Raw genomic sequence first — 26,219 nt, 5'->3', positions numbered from 1 at the left:
TAATGGACAATAAAATGAACTGCTTAAAATTCTATCAAATCAGAATACTTGCCTTCTGTATTGTCCCTCAGTACCATTCCTGAAGGGGCTATGATGCTTTAGCAGTTATTATTGGCTAGTACGATCAAAAACAAGCTCAGGTCTCTTAAATTTGTTAGCTGGATATAGGGAGTACCTCCACAAAGGCATAGTCCTTATGGAGGGAGAAGACAGTGAAGCAGGTGAAGGACCATGGGTTAAGGGTTGTGATTGGCTTATTTGGCAATTGTGTGCCATAAGCCCAGTCTTGTGTTTACATACCACATTATTGGTTGAAGGCATGCTCTCTTTGTAGTTAGGCAGGTCAAGTAAAACTATTCAAGATGGGTAAATGATATGGGCACCTGGTTTCCCTTGGTGTGAGACATTTGCTGTCTGTCAGCCAGGAATTGACTGCTGAAAGAATGGTACCTGCTTAAAGAAGGTTGGCCTTGCTCCAGAATCCCAGGGCCATGCTCTGTGGTTATACTGGGACATGCCTCAAGCCATGTGCAGCATCCTGATGCTGCAGGATCACAGGGTACCCTGAGCAGCTGAGCCATACTACTATAGCCTGTCGCACTTAGAAAGATTTCTCCGTCTGTAGAGTTTACTTATAATTAACAGCTTTTTGGTTACCTAGTAGAAATATATATATGAAAGAAAAGGACACCCACATATAGGTTATGTGCAATCTCTAATATGTAGGAGGTGCTTGGGGCAGCAAAACTGTCCTTCATTTCTAAGGAGTTATACCAACATGCTATCAATCAGGCATCACAGACTTCTATAAAAGGCCAGAGTAAATATTTTCAACTTTGCAGGCCATCCATTCTCTGCCACAACTGAACTCTGATACTGCAGCAGGATAACAGCCATAAATAATACATAAACAAGTGGGCATGGCTGTGTGCCAGTAAAACTTTATTTACAAAACCAGATGATAGGCTAGATTTGGACTTCAGGCCGTAGTTTGCCTGCCTCTGTTGTAGACCTGTGGATATCTAGGGACTTTAAAGTGAGCTGTATTCTAGGCTAACTTGTCTCCTGTCGTGTCCAGCACATGTCTGACTGAGACCTATAGGATCCTTTCCATTTCCTGGTCTTCAGAACTGATCAGCATATGGGCATCAACATAGGAGACCAGTATGTGACCTTGGGAAGGTGAGAGGGTCCGTGGTGCCTGCAGCTTAGATTATGGCATAGAGATAGAGAGTCAAGATATCTTTAAGGTCAGACCATGACATTATTTTATTTTCCTTGCCAGCTGAAAAGAAATTCCATCTAATGGTCTGGGTAGATAGTAACAGAGAAATATATACATTGGCCAAAGTGTTAGCTGTATGCCAAGTTTTAGTGGTTGTGTTAATCTGGTCCAATAAGAAGACCATATCTGGCCCTCCTTACAACAACCAGAGTTACCAGTCTTAGCAGTTCCTCCTCGTTTTGGTAGAGAGGGAAACTTCCAAAAGCTTCTCTTTATTACCATAATACTTAAACACTATAATCCATATGGTAAATGATATGCTGCCAGATAGCAAAAACACTTCCCCAGGGAGGGAAGGTCAGGTTAGATTGGTTAATCACCATCATATTTGGATTGTCCCTGTTGGGCTGCTCTCAGCTCATACATCTATTTCTGAGCCATTCTTCCACCTCCAGAATATAGGCTGGTTTTTTTACTAAAGACATCTAGCTTCCTTTCTAGACTAGATGACTGGCAGGTGCCTTGAGAATTCATGGCTTGTGCAATACTCTCCAATACATACAATGTCCTCACTGTGCTATTAAACCTGCACATCTATTTCACACCAGATAAGGGTAAACCTGTTGAAATTTCAGTGGCTGTTTTTAATTTTTTCAGTATCCTTTTAAGTCAAGAATAAGAAAATGATAAACTAGCTGGGCATGGTGGCTCACGCCTATAATCTTAGCACTCTGGGAGGCTAAGGTGGGAGGATCGTTTGAGGTCAGGAGTTGGAGAACAGCCTCAGCAAGAGCACGACCCCCGTCTCTACTACAAAGAGAAAAAATTAGCCTGGCATGGTAGCATGTGCCTGTAGTCCCAGCTACTCGGGGAGTTGAGGCAGGAGGATTGCTTGAGCCTAGGAGTTTGAGGTTGCAATGAGCTATGATGAAGCCACTGCACTCCAGCCTGGGCAACCTAGTGAGACTCTTGTCTCAAAAAAAAAAAAAAAAGAAAGAAAATGATAAACTGCAAAACAAGCAAAAACTGAAATGATAGTGGTTTAAATTGTTATTCTACAAACCACAGCCTTCAGGTGTTAACAATAATTATATCCCATTTGTTTCCCAAAGGCTAACTGTTGTGTTGATTTGGGCAGTTAAAAAAGCAATTAAGCCAAGTTTGGGTGGGAAAATATTTTAAAATAAAGTAGATGGCTATTTTGATGTACAAATGAGCAAAGAAGAATCCTAATTTCATTTAGGAGGCCAAGAGCATTGTTTCTAGAGTAAGGCAACTGTGGGATGACTTAACACTTTGTTTATTTTTAGTCTGTAGTTCTAACACTTTCCTTGATTTTTTTTTTATTGGCAGTTGAAAAGAGATGCATGTCCCACACGACCCTGGAAGTGAGACTGTAACTTCAGAATTCTCATTTGATGTCTTGCTTTACTTTTATAAAATGGCCCATTCTTAACTGCTATTTTGTATTCTCAACCACAAATTTTTAGACTTCCAGCTGAAAAATTCAAATAATTGAGGAATGAACTACAAATAATAACATTCTCATTCCATCGATTATCTCTTATTCCCAGAAGCTCACACTATTAGAATCCCATTACAGTATTTATTGTTTCTATTAGAAGTGCCAGCCCCTTCTCTTCTTCTTGCTATAAAAATTTAGCTTAACTAACTTTTGCAACTTACATTATTTGTGTATAACACTGTAATATAAGTTACTTAGTCCTTATTTCTAATATTAAAATAATTGAGGAAGCTGATATCGTTACATATTATTATTTATCTTGGATCTCCCAAAGTAAACATTATTTCATTATCCAATTCAAGTAGACTGCTTAATAAGAAGTACTGTATAGGAATACTATTTTATTTTAAAACTCTTGAACTTTTCAGAATATTTTCAGAAATGTTAAAATGGGTTTGACAGTCATTTAATGGGACCTGTGTGTGTGTGTCCTGTACTAGCCAAAAATAGTGATCATTTTCAATGAATTATTCTCCTTCAAAGGGGACAGTTTAAACAGTGGTACTTAATTGAATTATCCAGAATTAAGTCAATATTAAGCTGTGAGCTATTATCTTTAGATATATCTTGAATATCATTGGTGACAGGAGGCAAATATTTGTACTAATTCATAACTAAAAAATTATAGCAAAGAAAATCTTAGCTTTTTCTGAATATTGGCAGAAAAGGAAGTCTTGGGTTGCTATATTGAATTGCAATGATATTTTTATTGTTATGGTCCTTTTATAAAGACTACTGAGCCTACCCCTCCCATCCTATACCTGTTTTTAAATTTTAAATGCTTAGTGATTACCAAAAGAGTTACGTATTTATTGTTCTATTTCTCTTGGTGTTTGTTTTCTTAGGCTGCACGTAGTAATGCCTTATTAGATATTGATGCTTAAATAAAAGTTGGCATAATTGACCAGTTTTTATTCAGACTTTTTCTGCCAGTGAAATAATGAGCTGAGAGCTTAGTACTTTGTAAGGGTCTTGGCCCACTACTTTCATGTGATGGAGAAGTGGAAGACTATGCCCTAGAGAAAAGGGGGCTCTGCAATATTCCCTGCCGAAAACAAACGTAGTAACACTAGCAGGGTGAGGGCCAGCGCCTGTAATTTGCTAAGGCAAGAAACCACATAGTGCCATATTCGTGGAACCATTAGGGTCAGAAGATTTACCCTGAGTGCATTTTCTTACTGAGTACTCTGAACTACTTCAACACTGAGCTTAGTGCCTGACCCAGGGTGAGTACTCAATTTTGTGAGAATGAATGAACCGGTATATCTTTATATAACATTTCACAGGAAATTATGTCAGTTGGTTTTATAGGACTCAATATAGAGGGCCCTAAATCAAAAAAAGAAGTTATATTGAACGTAGAACACATTTTCCTGTTGGAAATATTGTATATTAAAGGTATGACAGTGCCTTTATCTCACAGTATCATAGCCATCTTCCCTCTTAAACAGAACCTCACTAAGGAGGACACTTCCCATCCTGTGATCAGAGTGGAAATTGGCAGTTATATATTGTGTATGATTTTAAAAGATCATATGCATAAAAACAGTGTAAACCTTAAAGGAAAATGGTGTTACATTAAAAAATTGAGGCTTTTATTAGTGTATGTCAGTAGTGTTTGCGGTCAGCAAAGAGTGTTCTAGAAGCAGTGCACAGAGGTAAATGCATGAGTACTGCTGAAATGATTGGAAGTACCAACAAGAACAAAATATCCAAAATGAGCAGCAGTCATCCAGATGGATTGGACCTCCAGCTGCCAGCCCCAGCAACTGACATTGCTGGAATGCAAGTGTGAGCCATCTGGAGTATCCCTAAGCTTCCTTAGTTGTCAGTGTCTGTGTTCTCTGCACTAGTGCATGGTAGGTATTCTGCCTGGTTCTCTGTAGGCAGTTTGTTTAGACAGGTGGTCCTCATGCTTATGTAAAGAAGAGATTGGAACACATTCTGAGACAAATGCTCAGTTGAGTGCTTTGTTTTCCTAGAATGTCTTCCAAAATAGGAACATTGAGAGATTCGGTCTATTTCTTTTCAAGCATCTCCATAACACACTGATTTGTAGTTTTGTTCTGAAATTAACCTCACAGCCCCTTCCACCTCTGCTCAGTAGACTGCCTGAAGTTCTCACCTTCAGAGATTTCTCCTTGTGTCAAATCGCTATATCTGCAAGAAACCTCCCAGTGAAACTATGACTAACCCTGGGAGTGATGACATCAAATTTGTTCTCCATAAGCCACAGCCAGCCTTAATTATCCTAAATTAACAGATCAGTCCCCTAAAAAGGCTTGGAGAGAATGGAAATAGAGCTGCAGGTATTTGATTGAAGGCTGAGAAGAGAAGAGGAAAATGGGAATGCTATCTCTGTGAGTTGGTGAGGGACTCCAGCCATTGGGAAGTAGCTGGAGGGTAGTGGGCACATGAGTGAGTGCAAGTCTAAAGGGATAAGAGTCGGGCTCAGGGTAACTGACCAGGAAAGAGATAAATCTTCACTGCTTACTTAGACTATGTTGCCTGATAATTACTATTGGCTGCCTATATATGGAGACTTTTGGAACACACTGTAAAAGATAATTATCCTTAGCTGTTACAAACAGCAGAGCATATTGTATGGCTAGCTGATTGTAAAAGTATAGTTTAGGCAAGTAACATTGTAGCATATATTAACCAGATCACAATTCATCTAGATTTTAAAATTTGTGGGTTGGGCACTGGCAGTAAATAAAAAACACACATAGCAACACGATCCTGTTCTCACACTCTGAGTGCAAGAGGTGTACACATAAACACAGCGGTTAGCACAGGGGCGGAGGTCAGCACCTCAGCTGAACTTAACCAGTTAATGTCTCAATGTGTGATAGGCAGTGATGGCATTGGTGGTATGAAAAAAGAGCTCCCTGGGTTGGATTTGTCAACCACGAAGCTCTGCAGAAGCTTCATGGAGGTTTTCTTGAGGGAGACTTATTGGTAGAGTTTGGATAGGAAGAGAGAGAAAAGACTTAAGAGTATATTGAATCCTGAGTATGAATGCATCATTTTTTGGCTTGGGAAGTATGATTATTAAAATTTTTTATAAAAGCTCTCAAAAACTGTTTAACTGAATGGAATCTAACTTAGCTTTGTACTTTTAAAAAAGAAATTAGAGTCCAGATACGGTAGCTTATGCCTATAATCCCATCACTTTGGCCAGGATCACTTGAAGCGAGGAGTTTGAGGCCAGACTGGGCAACATAGCGAGACTCCATCTCTACAAAAAAAAATTAGTCAGGCATGGTAGCACATGCCTGTAGTCCCAGCTATTTGTGAGCCTGAAGCAGGAGGATCACTTAAGCCCAGGAGTTCTAGGCTTCTGTGAGCTATGACCACTCCACTGCTGCACTCCAGCCTGGGTGACAGACCAGGACCCTGTCTCTAAAAACAAAATTTTTTTAAAGAAATTAGACATAGGTGGAAGAGCTGAAGGACTAAGTCATTGGTCTTCTCTTTTTTCCCCTTTTTCTTTAAAGGAAAGCAGCTGTTTTGTGGAAAGCATTTCAAAGCTAGGTGTATAACCTTAGGCAATTCAGCCTTCCTAAACTTCAGTTTTCCGTTCTAAAATCAAAAAGTTTACATATTCTCAGGATTGGTATGAATATCAATTATGTTCATCTGACTCCTTTTTTTTCCCCCAGTTCTAAATTTCAGGTTGTATTTGTTTTTTTGTTTTTATTTTTATTTCAGCATATTGTGGGGGTACAAAAGTTTAGGTTACGTATATTGCCCTTACCCCCCTCCCCCCCAGTGAGAGCTTCAAACGTGTCCATCCCCCAGATGGTGCACATTGCATTCATTATGTGTGTATACACCCATCCCCTCCCCCACCCACATCTGCCCGACACCCGATCAATGTTAGTCCTAAATGTGCTCTTAGGTGATGATCAGTGAAACCAATTTGATGGTGAGTACATGTGGTGCTTATTTTTCCATTCTTGGGATACTTCACTTAGTAGAATGGGTTCCAACTCTTTCCAGGAAAATACAAGAGGTGCTATATCACCATTGTTTCTTATAACTGAGAGTAGACGTATACTGAGTATGTATACATGGTATACATATACCACATTTTATTAATCCACTCATGTATTGATGGGCACTTGGGTTGTTTCCACATCTTTGCAATTGTGAATTGTGCTGCTATAAACATTGGGGTGCAGATGTCTTTGTTATAGAATGTCTTTTGTTCTTTTGGGTAGATGCCCAATAATGGGATTGCTGGATCAAATGGTAGGTCTACTTGTATCTGTTTAAGGTATCTCCATATTGCTTTCCACAGAGGTTGCACTAGTTTGCAGTGCCACTGACTCCTTTTTAATTTCTTTGATCTTTCTTCACTCCTCTATCAGTTTCTCCTTGCCATCTTTAGGTTTTCTAATTTTCCCATATTTAAATGTAAAAGGCTTATCATCTTTCCCCACCTTGTTTTTCCCTTCACCTTCCTAACTCTTCCAAAACTCTCAGCCATCTGTGCTGTCTGCTGTGTTCTGCACATCAGGGCACAAAGAGTAGATGTTTGTTCCATTGGTCAGAACATCTTATTAAATAAGTATGTGATTGCATTCTGGGATTTGAGATCACCATTTAAAGTGTAGTATGCCATGCTGTGCCAAGTTACATGTGAAAGTTCATTTAAAGACTAATCTGTTAAGATAGCTGACAGGGTGCTATGCTAGCACAGGGATACTGTACTTCCCTAATACTTTATTTTCTACTCAAAGGATAAGTGCTGTTATTAAGCTTAACACCCGTGTCAGGTTTCACTTTTAGACTGAGTTTTACTTAATACTTGAATTTCTAAGTAGTTTAGGTTTGAGTTTTGTTTTTTGGTGGTGTGGTTTTAGTTTGAGAATATAGGCCGGGCGCTGTGGCTCACGCCTGTAATCCTAGCACTCTGGGAGGCCGAGGCGGGTGGATCGCTCAAGGTTAGGAGTTCGAGACCAGCCTGAGCAAGAGCGAGACCCCGTCTCTACTAAAAATAGAAAGAAATTATATGGACAACTAAAATATATATAGAAAAAATTAGCCGGGCATGGTGGCGCATGCCTGTAGTCCCAGCTACTCGGGAGGCTGAGGCGGTAGGATCGCTTAAGCCCAGGAGTTTGAGGTTGCTGTGAGCTAGGCTGACGCCACAGCACTCACTCTAGCCCGGGCAACAAAGCAAGACTCTGTCTCAAAAAAAAAAAAAAAAAAAAAAAGAATATAGAGGGGAAAGACATTTTGTGACTTTATAAAACAGAGTGATTCTTATTTGGTAATTTCCTTTGAGCTGGTCTTTGGCCTCACTTCTGACTCCTTGCTCTAATTTTAACTAATCATTAACAGCTGAGAAATGCCCATGTATATGTTGTTTGTTGCTAATTAAGCCTAATTTTATCTAGCGGCCAGCAACAGCAAAATCATGCCCTCCCTCCCCCACTGTGGAAGCCTTTTTATCTATTCATAGCTACAGTGCTATTGTTGTTGAAGAATTTAAGTTACTAGAGTATTTTTCCTAATGGCTGATTATTAGGTCTCTTGCTAGACTTTAGGAGGTTAATATGTCTCCAGCAATATTTGTGTGACTATTGAAAATGGGCACATTTCAAAACATGGGTGCAGCCTGTGATATTACTTGACATGATCAAGTGTTTACTTCTGGAAAACCAGAATGCCCTAAAAAAAAAAAAAAAAAGTGCCACTTGGAAGGAAGGCAGACTGTCTCTTATCTATCCTGTAGTTGAATTTCAGCCGTATAGCATAATAGTATTTGTTTTTTAATCCTTAAAGCCTTTAAATTAGTTTCAATTTCATATTTCTATTAAAACATTTAGTGCTCTTATAGGCCTCTGCTGTGAGAAGCAGTTGTTTTCCTTGCACCATACTTTTGGTACCATTTGTTGTATTTTACTTTTTCCGTTTAACAAAAATAATACATGCTCATTGTATTAATAGAAAATTCAAGATATAAAGGAGAAAGCCAAAGTGTTCCCAGTATCCAAAGACAGTCATCAATAGTTAGTGAACATCATTCTAGTCCTTCCATTTTACAAATACGGTATCATGCCATGCATGCTATTCTATAAAACTTTTTTGGTCTCAGCATTATATTATGAAGATATTTCCACATCATCTTTTTGAAGGACTGCAGTGTATTCCATCATAAGGATATATCATAATTAGTTTAATCCTCTCTTCTTCTTGCACATTTGGCCTCTTTCCAGTTTTTCTTGTTAAAATACCCCTGCAGTGAAACATCCTTATACATGCCAGCTTTGCCCACTGTCCAGTTTTTCTGTAGGCTAAAACTGACAGTGTGCTAAAACTGCTAAAATTTTTCTCCTAAAATCCTAGGAGAAAAATTGCTCTAGCAAAGGATAAAAAGCAGAAACTATTTAGATTTACCAGAAAAATAGATGAAAGCCTGGCCCCCAACCCCCGGTACCATTGGTTTGTTGGTTACAAGTCCCTCTGGTCCTCAGTGGTGTAGCCACCACAGAACCAGGAACCACAGTGACAAGATGCCAGCTGGAATCTGTGTAATTTAGAAATAGCACCGCAGTGAGGAACTGCCCCAAACTAGGGCCAAAGTACAGCATTGACAGCCTCTGACATTTTTAAGGTCAAAAATGAAGGTGGCCCAGCTGGGTGAGGTAAACATTTTTCTACAAATGTGGACTGTCACCCAATAAAAATATTCCCTCAACATGCCAGCCCTTTGGCCAAATACTGTGCAAACACATGGAGAAAATCTCTATTTTCACAGCAGCTGTGCTTTTAGTAGTGATAAGATGTGGAGATTGTTCAGGACCTTGGTAGCCATCCCACCAACCTCTCAGTTTTACAGATGGGGCTATTGAGGTCCAGCAATGATAATTCAAGGGCCTAGAGTCACTTAGCTGGAAACACAACAGTAGCAAGAACCCCCCAGATTGCTCTGTTTCCAGTCTAGTGTTCTTTCCAGTAGGCCATGTAAGAAGATTTTTAGAAAAGCAGGACAGCATAGAGACTAAACAAACAGCACGGCTTTGGAGTCAGGTAGATTTAGATTTAAATCTTGGATTCACCATTTTCTAACTATGTGACCTTTGATAATGTACTTAACATCTCTTAGTTTTCTTATCTGTAAATGAATATATTACCTTTACAGAGTTGTTGAGGAAATTAAATAAGATAATGTTTTAAAATATTTCAGCATAGTTCCTGGAAAGGTAAGTGTTCAATAACTAATAAATTAATAGTAGCTATTTGGTTAGTGATACATTCTGAATCATTTAGACCCTAAGATCATTGGATGTTAGGGCTGAAAGGGAGGAGACCTTAAGTCATCTAGTCTTTTTGTTTTACAGATAAGGAAACTAAAGTTCCTGAGAAGTTAACTAACCTAATTGAGACCCACGGCTCTTCCATGCAGAGCCTAGCTTGGTGCTCAAGTTTCCCAGCTCCTTTGTGCTACTTATTGTGACCTCATAAAATGAATGAAGCCAAAAGTGTTTCTATGTGTTTCTCATGAAACTGCTTCTGGGAATGTGCTGGCATCTGTCATAAACCTGCTTTCTATATAGATTGCCATAATAGTTGTATGATTTTTTTGTAATAGCCCTTAGAAACTAAGGCAAATCAGATAATGGTTTAAGAGAAAGTACTTGTAATTTGGTCATCTTAAACTCAGTTTGGATTGATCCCTCATGGTTTCTTCAAGAAATTGTAAAGTTTTGTTAATTTTGCTTTCCTTTTTTTCTAAGACCCTGCCTTCCTTAATTTAGTTTGATTTTCTCTCAAAATGATTCAAAATAAAGTTTTCAAGTCTTGAAAAATAAAAAGTACTTCTTCATTTTGGATTGTGGTCGCCTTGATTTTTAAAATCAACATCTATAGTGTTCGTATTCTTTGAGGATCCATGTGTTTTCAAATTACATTGTATAAAATCAGTCCTTACTCTGAAGGAAAAAGCACACTAATGTTTTTGCCTTGAGGCATTTAGAAAAAATATTTACAACCCCTCACCTCAAGAAGCCTGCACTCTCCTAGGTACCATAAGGACTGTTGCACTACAGCTGAAAAATCATGCAGGGCAAGCTATGATGGAGTCAAGTCTGGACTTCAGAGTGGTGGGGATTCAGAAGAAGGAAATCAGGAAAGCCTACAGAAAGGAAGAGAGTCTACAAAGTATAGTATGTGGCGTATCACAGCAGAGGCAAGACAAGCTAACTAGGATCAGGGAAGACAGGACTTTATACGTGGATATGTCTGCATATGTACATATGTATACATACAGGGTGATGTATCAAAACTTAAGAAATCCTCCTACCCAGGATTTTTTCAGGCTTTCCAATTTTCCCATGGAAAGTCTATTTTGTGTTCTAGGTAGAAATTTTTGCAAAGGACATTTTACTTATCTGCCTAGAAGATGAACTATTAGGCATACTATTTTATATAGTTAATATTTATCAAGCTTAGTGTCTGACATGTACAGTGACCATTGGCAATTATCAGAAGCGTCATTAAACATTAAAAAATTTGAGGATTTCTGGAGAAATTAGAGCCCAAATTGCAAGTAGGTGGAAGTATGTGCCTATTCTTCTTTCTCTCTTTCTCTCACTTTCTCTTTTCTCTTCCTCTCTCTGTCACTTTCTCTCTCTTTCTCTCAAACACACACACAGGCTAATCATTTTTTTCCTTGTACTTATATTTCCAGGAGAGCACTTTATTTTAATTCTTAAATCTGAAGCATAACCAAGCGCTATATGACAGGTATATACAAGCACCAATTTATTCCCTACTCTAACCCCAGAGTAGTTTTAGAAAGTTAGAACTACTCTGTCACCAAACTCTTTGGAATTATTTCATTCTTTGAAATCTCATATCCTAGTGTCTAAATGCTTAAGCACATCTAGCTCAAAGAAAGCATCGTGTGTTTTTCTTTTTAATCCCAGCCCCTACATAGGTAGTTATTTATTAATTTGAAGAGCAGCAAGTCTTGGAGATTATTTAAAAGAACTTCCCCATCCTATAATTAAGGAAGAGCCTGGGAATATAATATTCTTGAGAATATCTTTTAAAATTAGAGAAATTCCCATATAGCTTTCTAATAAATACCAAATAAATTAGATGTAAGAGTGGCAAAATTTGAGATTCACTGAGTTTATTGATGGAATTATATTTCTCTGCTTAAACACACTTGGTCAAATAGGAATTATGAATGGACTTGCAGTATATGTAAGATAATCCTTAGTTTATCTTTGAGGGATTGTTCCTTGTAGAATATGGTGATTATTTTATATCTCTTTCTTTCATTCTGTGGTATACAGTTTATCTAAGAGAACAAGTAAAAATATTTTCCCCCCATTTTTCAGTGTCCATTGAGTAGAACTGAAGTTTCAGGAAGATGTTAGGTTTATCATACAGTTTTGTATGCCTACCAATGTATACCACTGAGTAAACCAGGGGGACAAAGATCCTAATTTAGGAACAAAGTCCTAGGCAATTAAGGCTGCTTTCCTGGTCACCTAAAAAGCAGAATGTTTTTCTTTGTCAGGAGTCAAAGTTTTCTATATTAGAAGCTCTCCCTTTCCTAAGAGACCATTCCTGATGTTCTATGATGCTTTGATCTAGTCCAATGAATGCATAAAACCCTAGATACTAACATGATAGGTATGGGTTGAATTTTCCCAAAGGGTACTCAGCATTAATAATCACAGTGATATTGAGAACTATTTGGATTCCTGCATGACCCTGATTATTTTCAGAAAGTAGCAAGAACACTGTAGCTTTCTTTTTTCAAAAAAGGGGAGAATCTAAGATGCTATAACTTTGGGAACATTCTGCCATACACATACATGGAAGGGCGGCACAAGCATCCTTGGATACCATCAAACACGGTGAGGAAACAGTGCTGTGAACAGCCCTTACTGTGAGGTGTACCGATAGGTGCTTGTTTCTGATCATTGGGGAGAAAAAGGGAGTATCCAGACTTCTCAGAACAGATTACTCAAGTATTTCATATCACAATTCTAAGAGTCTAACAAACTACATTGGCTTAGCTGAATATTTATAGAAAATATCTCATAGATGTCCACAAAATACCTTCTGGCTCTAGATTAACAGGATAATGGCATTTTGAGATTTAGTTTATCCATTAATTTTTTTATATCATTCTGTACATCTGGCAGGAAATGTATAGAGATATTTACATTTGAAAAAGAGGCTTTTTTTAAAAATAAAACAACTAATTTTAGAATTTTCTTGTATTATTATCTTCAGTAACAGAAGGGGGAAAAGGCAGTAATATATTCAAATGTATTAAAGTTTATTTTAGAGCCAGAAAAGACCCAAAGCAGTCACGTGCCTTTCTCTTCCCCTCTGCCCCGTCTAACCAACATTCTGAAGAAATCACACAAGATTAAAATGGTAATAGTCTTAAGCCAAACATTTGTATGTGTATTCTAGTAAATTAACACATTCTTATATTTTGTATTTTCTAGACTACATCTTTGTTTTGTCCTTTTCAGTTATGTTTTTCTCATACTGAAATCTTCCTGTCCTTTCCTGTTACAGGATTATAGCTGGACAGACATCCGCTGCCCCTTTGAAAAGCGAAGAGATGCAGCATGTGTGTTTTGGGACAATGTAGTATACATTTTGGGTGGCTCTCAGCTTTTCCCCATAAAACGAATGGACTGCTATAATGTAGTGAAGGATAGCTGGTATTCCAAACTGGGCCCTCCAACACCTCGAGACAGCCTTGCTGCTTGTGCTGCAGAAGGCAAAATTTATACATCTGGAGGTTCAGAAGTAGGTAAGGATTTCTTAAGTATTTTTGTTCGGGGCATGTGCTTGAAAGCCAAGTATCTGGGCTTTCATATTTAAATAAACAATTATTATTAGATACTTTTTTTGGATAATTCAAACACAACTGTCACATATTAGAGCCCATTTCTCTGAAGGTTTACCTTATTCCTTTATAAATCATTAATTTTACAAAAACTTTAACTTCCTAGATTGTTAATTATGAATTTTTTTATCATGATGAAGCATCAGTTGACACCATCTGAATTTTAGTTCTAGATTAGTTGTTTTGGGTACACAATATTATTTGCTTTAAAGGTTTCAGAGTTCATAGACCCTTTAAGAACTCTTTCTATGTTCACGCTTTTTAAATCCATATTATCTTTGTTTTTATCAGAAAAAAAGAACGATCTTTTTCATTTGCTTTATTCTTTAAGTTTTTAATGACTGGTAGTGGGTACTTTAGCAGAACAGGATGTAAGGGTAGGTATAAAAACCTTTCTCATTGAATAATTTGTTAGGGTCTAGTAGTGGTCTTTTTCTAAATAATTTTTATAAATGAATATTCTAGATGTAGACTAGACACCTAATAGATTTTATATCCGTTCATCTTTTCAAGTTAATTTCTTTAGCTAAATAATGGGCTTATAGAGAAAACTAGGAAGACCAGGGAAGCCTAAGGTATGAAATTTAAATATTTTGTCTTTTATTTTTCTTTGATGATTTTGATACTAGCCCAGAGAATGTTTTACTTTTGGTGAGCATATTTGTGTGTTTTAAGTTTTTACCCCGTATGATGTGTCAAATAAATATAAGAAAAATTATGATTTCCTAAATGCAACTTAAGAAATGACTTTTTCTACTCTTTAAAAGCATTCTTCAGAATGTGAAGGATATAGCATATTTCAAATACTATAAATCTTAAAGGTGACAGAAAGTAACTGTTCTTTGGTTCAGTAGATAATTTAATTTCTTTGGCATTTACTAAGTTTTTTACTTAAATAGCAGTTATTTTAAATATCTGCTTTATACTATATATTTTCCCCTAGTGTCCGCCTACTGAATCTACCAAATTGAAAATGTTTTTAAAAAGTCAAAAAGAAGTTATTGTTGGTCATGACCATTGCTTCTTCTATTTGTTATTCTGTGATCTTTATTTTTCATAGACCTTGTTTGCAATGGAGATTTTTAAAGATGGTGGTGTTTTGTTTTTAAATCATTTGGCATTAGCCCAAAATGGTGAGGATGAGGTAAAGTTCTTTTTTCTTGGGAAGGAAAAGAGCACCTGATCTTTAATAACATCATTTCTAAATTCTTTATTGAGCTCCTACAATATGCAGAAGTTGCAAAACATGGTGGATATATTTTGCCTTTAAAATGTATAGTCAAAATACTCCAGAAACGTACATTAATACCTTAAGACTATACTCAATAGTAAACCAGTGTGACTTCAGGATTTACCCACACAATCAGTGAGAGTAGTCAGAAAGTATAGTTTTGTTAATGGTGCAGTAGTTATTATAGAATATCAAATAAGCCTTAGGATATTATCAGATAATAGTTTTTGTATTTTAAGATGTGGATTTACCATCTGTAAGTAGCTATGTTTTTCTACTGTATGTAAACATCTGAAGTTTGGATGATTACCATCATGCACAACTGGGCTTAAAGACATATATAATGTTTCTTATTTAGTATTTCTTTTGAAATCAAACCATTTTCTAAATTTTAATTACCAAAATATAAGTCTTTCCAACAGATCCCTTTTTGAATGTTTTCCAAAGTCTATACAAATAGAGTTATTAGCTGCTTCTTAAACTATTTGTGTATTTTATTGTTGATTGAGTATAAAAAAAAGACTCTACAGTCCTAAATTCTTCTCTCCCATAACTAATGACTCAATTCACTCCAAACCCATACACCTAAGTTAAGCATGATGGGGCCTTTTTCTTTTATAGGAAACTCAGCTCTCTATTTATTTGAGTGCTACGATACCAGAACTGAAAGTTGGCACACAAAGCCTAGCATGCTGACTCAGCGCTGCAGCCACGGGATGGTGGAAGCCAATGGCTTGATCTATGTTTGTGGTGGAAGTTTAGGGAACAATGTTTCTGGGAGAGTGCTTAATTCCTGTGAAGTTTATGATCCTGCCACAGAAACGTATGTATCCATTTAAAACTCTTATTTCACAGTGGGTTGTATTCTGTAAGCTCAGTAGAAGAAGATGTTAAAAGGCAGAAGGAACTCAACAGAATTCAGTTGTTTGTTTTGAGACAGAGTCATGCTCTGCTGCCCAAGCTGGAGTCACAGCTCACTGGAACCTTGAACTCCTGAGCTCAAGCAATCCTCCCTTCCCTGCTTCCTGAGTAGCTGGGACTACAGGTGCATGCCACCACACCCAACTAATTTTTTTTTTTTTTTTAATTTTTTAGAGATGGGGTTCTTGCTGTCTTCCCCAGGCTGGTCTCAAACTCTGGGGTTCAAGCAGTCCTACCACCTCAGCCTCCAGAGTCACTGGGATTACAGGAGCAAGGCACTGTGCCCAGCAAGAATTTAGTTCTTAAGAATGTACAGGCCGGGCGCGGTGGCTCACGCCTGTAATCCTAGCACTCTGGGAGGCCGAGGCGGGTGGATCGCTCAAGGTCAGGAGTTCGAGACCAGCCTGAGCAAGAGTGAGACCCCGTCTCTACTAAAAATAGAAAGAAATTATATGGACAACTAAAACATATATATATACAAAAAATTAGCTGGGCATGGTGGCGCATGCCTGTAGTCCCAGCTACTCGGGAGGCTGAGGCAGTAGGATCGCTTGAGCCCAGGAGTTTGAGGTTGCTGTGAGCTAGGCTGACGCCACGGCACTCACTCTAGCCCGGGCAACAGAGTGAGACTCTGTCTCAAAAAAAAAAAAAAAAAAAAGAATGTACATAAACTTTTGGATGTGCTAGTGTCAATGGCATATTTACGGCCTTAAGAAATGGCTTGACCTTAAACCCCATTGGAACCCCTCTCTTTCTGGTCCTGCTTGTGCAGTAAATGCCTATGAATGAGACACATCTGATTTGTGAAAGTCAAAAGATACTTGTATTTCGGAGGTGAGGAAATGTAGTGGGGAACTTACAATGAATAGTAAATTTGCCCTTAAGTAGAAATATTACATATTGGTTCATGGCCGATAAATCGTGCAGCTAGGTATGACGTCATTTAGGGTTTATACTTTCTAAAGTATGTTTGGATTCATATTTATCAAATAAAATTATTCTTAAATCACCTAGGAAACAACTGCTCTTAAAAAGGCAAAATGCTAAAGAAATTTTTTAAAAGTTTTTCTGACCTTGTAGTTAATGATGGAACCCATTCAATGTAGCCAAAGGAAATATGCTAATTGTTGAATAATGGTGGGGGGAGTGTTAAATGCAGTGACACTAAAACTAATGAGGAAATAAAACAGATGATATCCCAGTCATACCTTTTGTCAATATATCCAAAGAGCTTTAAGAAAAGTCACTTGATCATATGGCCAGATTGCCCGTTGTTCTTCCTTTACCAGAACAAGTTATTGGGTAAATATGTTCAACTTGAATGTTATGCCAAAAAAGTGCACCGAAACTCTTGTACTTTAAATTTAGGAAATATTGCCAGACTACAAAACACAGAAGTCTTCCATTCCAGCTACTGCTCTTTTTTTTAATTGAGATAAGAACTTAATTATAAAAAGTGATTATTTCTGCATATAAATGTTCATTTATCTATTTATACCTCCCACTTATTTTAAAAGGATTTAAGGAAGCATAATCAGTAACTCCTTTCCCAACTAAAAAGGTAGTTACAATCGTTCTTTTCTCATTTTTTGCTCAACTAATTGCCAATGCAAGGAACAGAGTAAAAGCAACTTGTCTTGAAATTTACCTTTAGCTAAAATGTGGAGACTAGGAAATCTCTTGAGATCTTCAAGTATACTGCTTCCCAGTGTTTTTCAAAATATACCTTGCACTTGCCAGGGCCATCCAAGGCTATCTGTTATCCCTCATCCTATCATCCATCAATTCATCTATCTGTCTGCCCCATCTTGTCCCAAACCATAGGAGGGGTGTATACCAACTGTCCTCCCTTCCATATGAACCTCTACCTTACTTAAACCCTATGCTTAAAAAGTGTTACAGCATACTGGTTGAAAAACTCTAGTCTGATTCATCCTGCTGCCTAATTGTTTTTTCATTTCCAAAAAATCGCTTAACATGGAAACCATAACCATATAAACTCCAGGCTTCTAAATTTGGAGATTCTTATGCAGGCAATATCATTGTCAATCAATATATTCTTGTTCATAGGAGCAGAGAAAAAGTATAAAGGAATTTTGCAACCTCAGTATTTTTTAGAACTAGATGAATATTCTGTTTCAGGAATATTTAAAAACTTGTAAGACTTAGCATTTCTTTTTTATATATTGAACTTAATGTGTTAAATTTGAATTCTATGTTCTTTTCAATGCCTTTAAATTTTCATAAATGAAAATACAGTGTGAACTAGCCAACTCTCAAATAAGTTACATACTACTGTGATTTCCTTTATAAAATGTGATCTAGCCATCCAAGTTCTTTTTTCTTTTTTTTTTTTTTTTTTAGAGAAAGAGTCTTGCTCTGTTGCCCAGGCTAGAGTACAGTGGCACAATCATAGCTCACTATAACCTAGTTGTTTTTCATAAGAATTTTTCTCCCCAATTTTGACATTTTTCTTAAGTGTTTTATAATAGAATGTGTTTAATTGGAAGCTAAAAAATTAAGCCTATGGATCACCGAAAAACAAATATCGCATGTTCTCACTCATATGTGGCAGCTAAAAAAGTAGCTGCTATGAAGGTAGAGGATAAAATGGTGGTTACCAGAGGCGGGGAAGGGTGGGGGATAAAGAGGTGTAGATTAATGGGTACAAACATACAGTCAGATAGAAGGAAGAAGACTAGTTCAATAACACAATGAGGAGACTATAGTTAACAATAATTTATTGTATATTTCAAAATAGCTAGAAGAGAAGAATTGGAATGTTCCCAACACAAAAGATAAATATTCGAGGTGATGAATATTTCTGTTACCCAATTTGATCATTACACATTATATGCGTGTTTGAAAATATCACATGTACCCCAAAAATATGTACAATTCTTATACATCAATTTTTAAAAATCAGTTGGAAAAAAGAGGAGCTCATAATAAAAAGACCATTTTAGAGTAACAGTCCAAAGAAAGGAAGAAAAGAAATTAAGCCTATGGAAACAACATGACATAGTTTGAGTAGTCAGAATTTTAAGAAAACCTTCTAAACATTAAAGTTCATATTGTTCTGAAGTGATGAGCCTCACTTAAAAAAATAAACTTCAGATTGGAGAGAGGAGAGACCTAGTACACACTCTGCATGTGAATTATAGGAGGAAGGAGAGTTTATGAAACTGTCTTCTAAACCTTCAGGAGATTTGAAAATACATAACACATGCTCTCACATTATATCATTGACATAATAGTTAGAGAAGAAAGAGGTAAATAAATTGAATTTTTTCAAGTCAAATACTATGTTTAACGCATGATGACAGCTCACTCTGTAAAGCTTACTACATGGGGCAGCAGTGAAGACCTAGTCCTTACTGTTAATAGCTCTCCCAATTCTAAGCTGTATGCTGGTCATTTCACCCGGATGACCATGTTTGTTTTTCCTAAAAAGCAGGAGTCATGCTGCTCTGAAAATGAGTCATAACTGTCAAGCCACTTTTAAAACAAAAAGCAGTACATAAATAAGACAACAAAAGAATTGTTAATCATTATGCTGTAATTATGTTTGATAAAGTTACATTTATTAAATTGTTTTAAAGAAGAGATATAAAAAACTATCTTAGAGAGTTACGCTTGTGCCAAGTTTCCCTTTTGTTGCTGTTTGGCGTCTTTTGATGTGTTAGCTGTTAAAAGCACGAGCCTGTGTGCCAGCACCACCTTCACAGTCACAAATGTCAGACATGGGAGTGTTATGCAGAAGAAGGGATTGAATCTCAGAGAAAAATAACACAATCGTCTATGTATATGTGTATGATGCTGCTACCTGTGAGTTAATGTCCTTCAACACTTATGTCCACATTTATATTCTCAATTTCATTATTTATAATAGTGATTGTGAACACAGCAAAGTGATAATAAATTACTAACTTCACAGAATAACAGCCCTTTTTTTATCAGAGCTGTGTGAAGTTTTTAGTATAGATTTAAAGATGAATGTGTCCATAGTAACAAATACTAATGATGTGCTGATTGCTTGAGGCCCACTATAAGTTTGTGTTTTACTTGCACATACCTAAATATTAATTAAAACCATATGTGGGCCAGGCAAGATGGTTCACGCCTGTAATCCTAGCACTCTGGGAGGCTGAGGCAGGTGGATTGTTTGAGTTCAGGAGTTCAAGACCAGCCTGAGCAAGAGCGAGACCCTGTCTCTACTAAAAATAGAAAGAAAATTAGCTGGACAACTAAAAAATATATAGAAAAAATTAGCTGGGCATGGTGGCGCATGCCTGTAGTCCCAGGTACTCAGGAGGCTGAGGCAGAAGGATCATTTGAGCCCAGGAGTTTGAGGTTGCTGTGAGCTAGGCTGATGCCACGGTACTCTAACCTGGGCAATAGAGTGAGACTCGGTCTCAAAAATAAAAAAAAATAAAACCATATGTGGGCCAGGCACGGTGGCTCACGCCTGTAATCCTAGCACTCTGGGAGGCCGAAGCAGGAGGATTGCTCAAGGTCAGGAGTTCTAGACCAGCCTGAGCAAGAACGAGACCCCCGTCTCTACTAAAAATAGAAAGAAATGATCTGGACAGCTAAAAATATACAGAAAACATTAGCCGGGCATGGTGGCACATGCCTGTAGCCCCAGCTACTCCGGAGGCTGAGGCAGAAGGATTGCTTGAGCCCAGCAGTTTGAGGTTGCTGTGAGCTAGGCTGATGCCACAGCACTCTTGCCCGGGCAACAGAGCGAGACTCTGTCTCAAAACAAACAAACACCAGCCTGAGCAAGAGCGAGACCCCGTCTCTACTAAAAATAGAAAGAAATTATATGGACAACTAAAAATCTATATAGAAAAAATTAGCCCGGCATAGTGGCGCATGCCTGTAGTCCCAGCTACTCGGGAGGCTGAGGCAGTAGGATCGCTTAAGCCGAGGAGTCTGAGGTTGCTGTGAGCTAAGCTGACACCACGGCACTCACTCTAGCCTGGGCAGCAAAGTGAGACTCTGTCTCGACAAAAAAAAACCAAAACAAACAAAAAACCATATGTGATAGAATTAGTGCTTTATATTCTCTTTAAGTAGCTTCTCTTTTGTTGCCATTTTACAAGCTATTGTGAACCACAGGAAATGGATTTCTTCCAAAGATGTGTTAATAGTCTCCAGATAGCCCTCATTTCTTAAATCCTATCAGAATTGAAAGGAATAAAATCCCCATTTACCCAACCTATAAATAAATTACCCATGATCATTGTTAAACTTTTGTTTTCTAGTCTTCCAGACATTTTGTGTGTATGTACACATGTGAGTAATAAATAAGCATTAATTAGGATAATAGACCTTTCTTATTAGTGTAAGAGTCCTTTTACATCCTGTGAATAAGTACACTAAACCCTTTCTTTGATTTTTTTCAGATGGACTGAGCTGTGTCCAATGATTGAGGCCAGGAAAAATCATGGGCTGGTATTTGTAAAAGACAAGATATTTGCTGTTGGTGGTCAGAATGGTTTGGGTACGTGATATTAATTCACTCTTCCACTTTCCTGATGAGTATGCTGATACTTCGTTAAATTATTGAATCATTTCTTAAAATCTAGATACAAGCATTTACCACATACATCATATCGATTTTTATAGTTTCTAGGAACATATTTGATAAAACACTGCAGGACATTAAACAGTACCTGTCTATGAAATGTCACTAGTGGCCACTAGTCATTATGGCATCTTAGATGGCCCCCATCCATTTCCAGATACCCCCTGGGGAATGGTATCACACCAGTTTAAGAACTACTAAGCAGTAGAAACATTTGAACTTTAAAAACCTTTAAAAACTTTTTAAATACAAGCTTTAGGACTTGTATCCAGGTTCTAAATGACAAAGTTTCCTAAATATTTTTAAACATTGCATGAAAATATTAATATTTTTTAAATGACTAAATTTGGCCTTTTTATTTTCTTAAAAATCTTAAATAATTGTCTTAAATAACAGGGAGTCTGAACTGAATCTAGAGATAATCCACAAGCTTCATTTTAGTGAATACATTTAAGCATTACTTAAGTATAACAAATGACTTTTTTCTCTTCTGCCATCCCCATCCATTGCTATTTTTCATAAACTGCTAAAAGATAGAAGGAAAAAGAAGGACATTTGAATAATTATAATCAAAGTGAATCCAAGGGGAAATCATTGACTGATTTACTTTGTGTTTTTTCCAGAATAAATAGAACATTTTTAATTTTGTAGAAAAATATCAGTATTTAAAAACTAAAGTTAAATTAAATTTCTAGACCAAGCACAGTGGCTCATGCCTGTAATCCCAACACTTTGGGAGATCAAGGCAGGAGGATTGCTTGAGGCCAGGAGTCCAAGGCTGCGGTGAGCTATGATTGTGCCACTGCACTCCAGCCTGGGCAACAGAGTGAGACTGTTTCTAAAAAAATAAAATAAAATAAATTTCTATTGTAAGAATAAGAATTTAGGTAATGGGTATGTGGGTATTCATTGTAAAATGTTTACAGCTTTTCTGTGTGCTTGAAAATTTTTATAATAAAATATTGGAGAAATACAAAAAAATTACTAAAGAGAATTGTTCATATAGTTTTTCATGTTGTTCATGTTTTACTCTTTTGAAGGTGGTCTGGACAATGTGGAATATTACGATATTAAATTGAATGAATGGAAGATGGTGTCACCAATGCCATGGAAGGGTGTCACAGTGAAGTGTGCAGCAGTTGGCTCTATAGTTTATGTCTTGGCTGGTTTTCAAGGTGTGGGTCGATTAGGACACATTCTGGAATACAATACTGAAACAGACAAATGGGTTGCCAACTCCAAAGTCCGCGCTTTTCCAGTCACGAGTTGTTTAATTTGTGTTGTTGATACTTGTGGAGCCAATGAAGAGACCCTTGAAACATGAAAAATGAGTGGTCACTTCAAGACTCATTAGACTCAAAAAAAAAAAAAAAAAAAAAATATGGCCACCAGTGCTTTGTTCCAAGAGTTTGGTTACATTTGTTCCAAGAGTTTGGTTACAAAGTTTTGGTTTGGTGTTTTGGTAAAGAAAGTTTGAAGTGAAGTAAGGTCCCTGTAAAATGTTTCATTTATATGGATTTCCTTACTTAATTCAAAGACCATATTTTAGCTGGCCATATAACCAAGAACATGTCTAGCAAGAAAACTTGAAAAATTATAGGCATTTGGTGAAAATATGAATTTCCTGAATGAATGTCACATTTGTAACTATGATTTTGGCAGAGTGGGGGATTGGCTCATCAGTGAAGCAGCCTCATCTTAGCTCTAGATTCTATTTTCATACATCTCAGAAGTGCTATGTGGTTAGGTCTGTTTGTTTCTGTTCAATCAAGAACTAAGAAATAGTATGAATTGTAAGTCAAGATGGGCAATTCTGATGGAGCAGCTTAGTCTCACATAGTTTTGCTTATCTTCATTTGTTTCATTTAGTGCCAAATGTATTCCATTTTAAAAGCAAGCCACAGTAAGTCAAGGCATACACACTCTCTCATAAAACTTCATAAACAGATTTTGGGACTTAATGTGTCCAACTCCTCATGAAATATATTCAATTAAATATGTTCCATCTTTTTAACATGCAATGTTAAACTTAGCACCCATCATTAACTTATGTCACTGTTTTACCCAGTGATTAAAAAAGGATTCCACTTCTTCAGTCCTCACTGTTACAAAAACTCCAATCATGGGAATGATTAGCAAAAGATAAAGCTATTTATAGGAAATTTCTAGATCATTAGAAAAGCATCGATAGTTGTACCACATAATCAGGGTTGATTTTGAACTTCTTATGGATTAAAAAGATACATGACTTCTTTTCCCTTAGCAGAACACATCAGAGATATTTAACCCAGTTGTCTCTAAATAGTTTTATAATAATATGAGTTAAATAGATGTCATCTTCTATTCATTGTTTCTATGTGGTCAATAAACCTTTTACAAACCCAACTACTCATTTCTTTCCTAGCAATGTTTTGACCTTTTCACTATGTATGGAAGGAGCCATGTAAAGCTGTCACCATCGATGTTTTTATCTGATGATATTAAATATTTTTTAACTTAGACTGCTCAGTTCTTTCTTCATTTTAAATGTGTTAGGTAATAGTTATTAGAATTTGTGAAGCAATGTCATTTAATTTTCAGTTTTCTTTATGTAGAGGTTGCAATAGTCTTAAACCCTAAAAATGTTTAAATTAAAAAGGAATTAGAAAAAACAATAATAGGAATACTTATGTAGGTTTTTTAAATGTACTCAACAGCTTTATTGGGATACAATTCACATACCATACAATCCACTTATTTAAAGTGTACCATTCAGTGGTTTTAAGTATATCCACAGGGTTGTGCCATCACTACAATTTCAGAATATTTCCATCACCCCAAAAAGAAACCCTGTACTCATTAGCAATGTCTCCCTGTTTTAGTTTCCTAGGGCTGCTGTAACAAATTACCACAAATTTGGTGGCTTAAAACAACAGAAATTTGTTTTCTTACAGTTCAGGAGGCCAGAAATCCTAAATCAAAGTGTCAACAGGATTGGTTCCTTCAGAAGGCTCTAAGGCAGAAACTGTCCATGCCTCTCCCCCAGTTTCTGGTGGTAGTCAGCAATCCTTGGTATTCCTTGGCTTGTAGCTGCTTCACTTCATTCTCTGCCTATCTTCACATGGCCTTTTCCCCTGTGTGTCCCTATATCTTTACATGGTGTTCTTGCAAGGACAATATAGCCTTCCCCCTCCCCAATCCAGTATGACCTTATCTTAACTAATTATTAAGACATCTGCAAAGACCCTATTTCCAAATGAGGTTACATTCTAAGGTTCTGGGTAGACATGAATTTTGGGGGGACACTATCGAACCCAGAAAACTTCCCTAAATGCTGTAGCCCTAAGCAACCACTAATCTACTTTCTATCTCTAGATCTGACTGTTCTGACCATTTTTATGTAGGATTTTGAACTTTGCACTTCGTTGAAAACATGTACCTAGTTTAATTTTTTTGAGGGCAGAATATTTATCATAATATGGTTATATTAATTTAATGTGATAATCTCCCTTGTAGAATATATAGCACTGTTTAAGATATTTTAAGTATACTGGTCTTTTTAGGCTGTGCCAATTAACTAGAACACACAATAGTAAGTATGTGGACAGGTTTGATGTAGGTTATAATAAAGTTTTTTTTTTCCCTTAGTAATTCATATCATAATTCCTAATTAGTGTCTTTTTCTGCCTTGGAAATACTGTACAAAATTGTCAATTCCAGAATAATGCGTAAAAGTACACCATATTGACAAGTATATTATCTATTGCTTTTTTCCCCAAAAAAATCCTACTTTGTAAAGTTCTCTTTAGTAGACATTTGATATGTTAATGTTATATCCTTTGCAATGACACAGCATCAAAAATGACACAGCATTGTACTTTCAAATATCACAATTTGAACATGAGACTTTAGCATCTTGAAAAAAACTTGCTCTAAAAAACAGTAATTACAATTGTGACTTTGTGGCCTAGCTTTCAAAAATTTGACAGACATATTCTCATGAAAAATTTTGAGTCATGAATTATTTTGACATATTACTAACAAAATTGAAATGAGCCATATAGTAAATAATTATTCAACTAAGGAGCCTATATTCCTTTTGTCTTACATACTATTACCATGAAAAAATTCTGGATTTGCTGTATATGCCAGGGTAAAGGAGATATTTAGAGGAAATTTTGCTTTTTAAGGTTAATACTCTTAACATATACCAAAGACTTGAGAAAATGAAATTTACTCCAACATGGCATCAAAACAGCTCTCACTAAATCCAAATAATTTGGTAACATAAAAGGACATTTATAGGTTGCGTCATTCAACACTTGATAAATCCTTCCTTTAAATATCCTCCTTCCTCTACAGTTGCCTCAAAAGACCTTTAAAAGCTTGAATCCACTTTCATCTTCCTAACTTTCCTCCTTCCCCAGATGTTTTAAACTAGGAAAAATCAAAATTAAAAAAAACAGTCTGTGCTAGAAAATTGTCTGAAATATTATCCTTACTAACTAGAAAGCTTTTACTTTCCAGAACTTATGCCCTCTCTCATAACAAAGATATAAAATGGAGTTCAAGATCTAGTTTGAGTCTTATAAAGCAGCTGTCCCGAACCTTTTTGGCACCAGGGACCATTTTCATGGAAGACAATTTTTCCACAGTCGGGGAAATGGGGGATGGTTTCAGGATGATTCAAGTGCATTACATTTATTGTGCACTTTGTTATTACATTGTAATATATAATGAAATAATTATACAACTTACCACAGGTTCGGGGTCCCTGTTATAAAGGATTCCCCTGACTTTCTCTTCCAACCCTCTAATTGTTCCCACTATTCATGTTTTCCAAAA

General features: G+C 36.7%; 1 protein-coding gene across 1 annotated transcript in view; it reads left to right on the top strand.

Moving 5' to 3' along the window:
• KLHL7 (kelch like family member 7) overlaps positions 1 to 23,829 on the top strand; it is a 59,700-nt gene extending 35,871 nt beyond the window's left edge. Inside the window, exons 8-11 of the mRNA XM_069461239.1 lie at positions 13,314 to 13,554; positions 15,503 to 15,704; positions 21,214 to 21,311; positions 22,436 to 23,829. Coding sequence (XP_069317340.1) covers positions 13,314 to 13,554; positions 15,503 to 15,704; positions 21,214 to 21,311; positions 22,436 to 22,719 — 825 coding nt within the window. The 3' untranslated portion in view covers positions 22,720 to 23,829. The remainder of the gene's footprint in view (positions 1 to 13,313; positions 13,555 to 15,502; positions 15,705 to 21,213; positions 21,312 to 22,435) is intronic.
• Positions 23,830 to 26,219: the final 2,390 nt, after the last annotated feature.

Source organism: Eulemur rufifrons, chromosome 29, assembly GCF_041146395.1.
Source record: "Eulemur rufifrons isolate Redbay chromosome 29, OSU_ERuf_1, whole genome shotgun sequence".
In the NCBI taxonomy this organism is placed as follows: Eukaryota; Metazoa; Chordata; class Mammalia; order Primates; family Lemuridae; genus Eulemur; species Eulemur rufifrons.
This window is presented reverse-complemented; position numbering and strand designations above follow the sequence as displayed.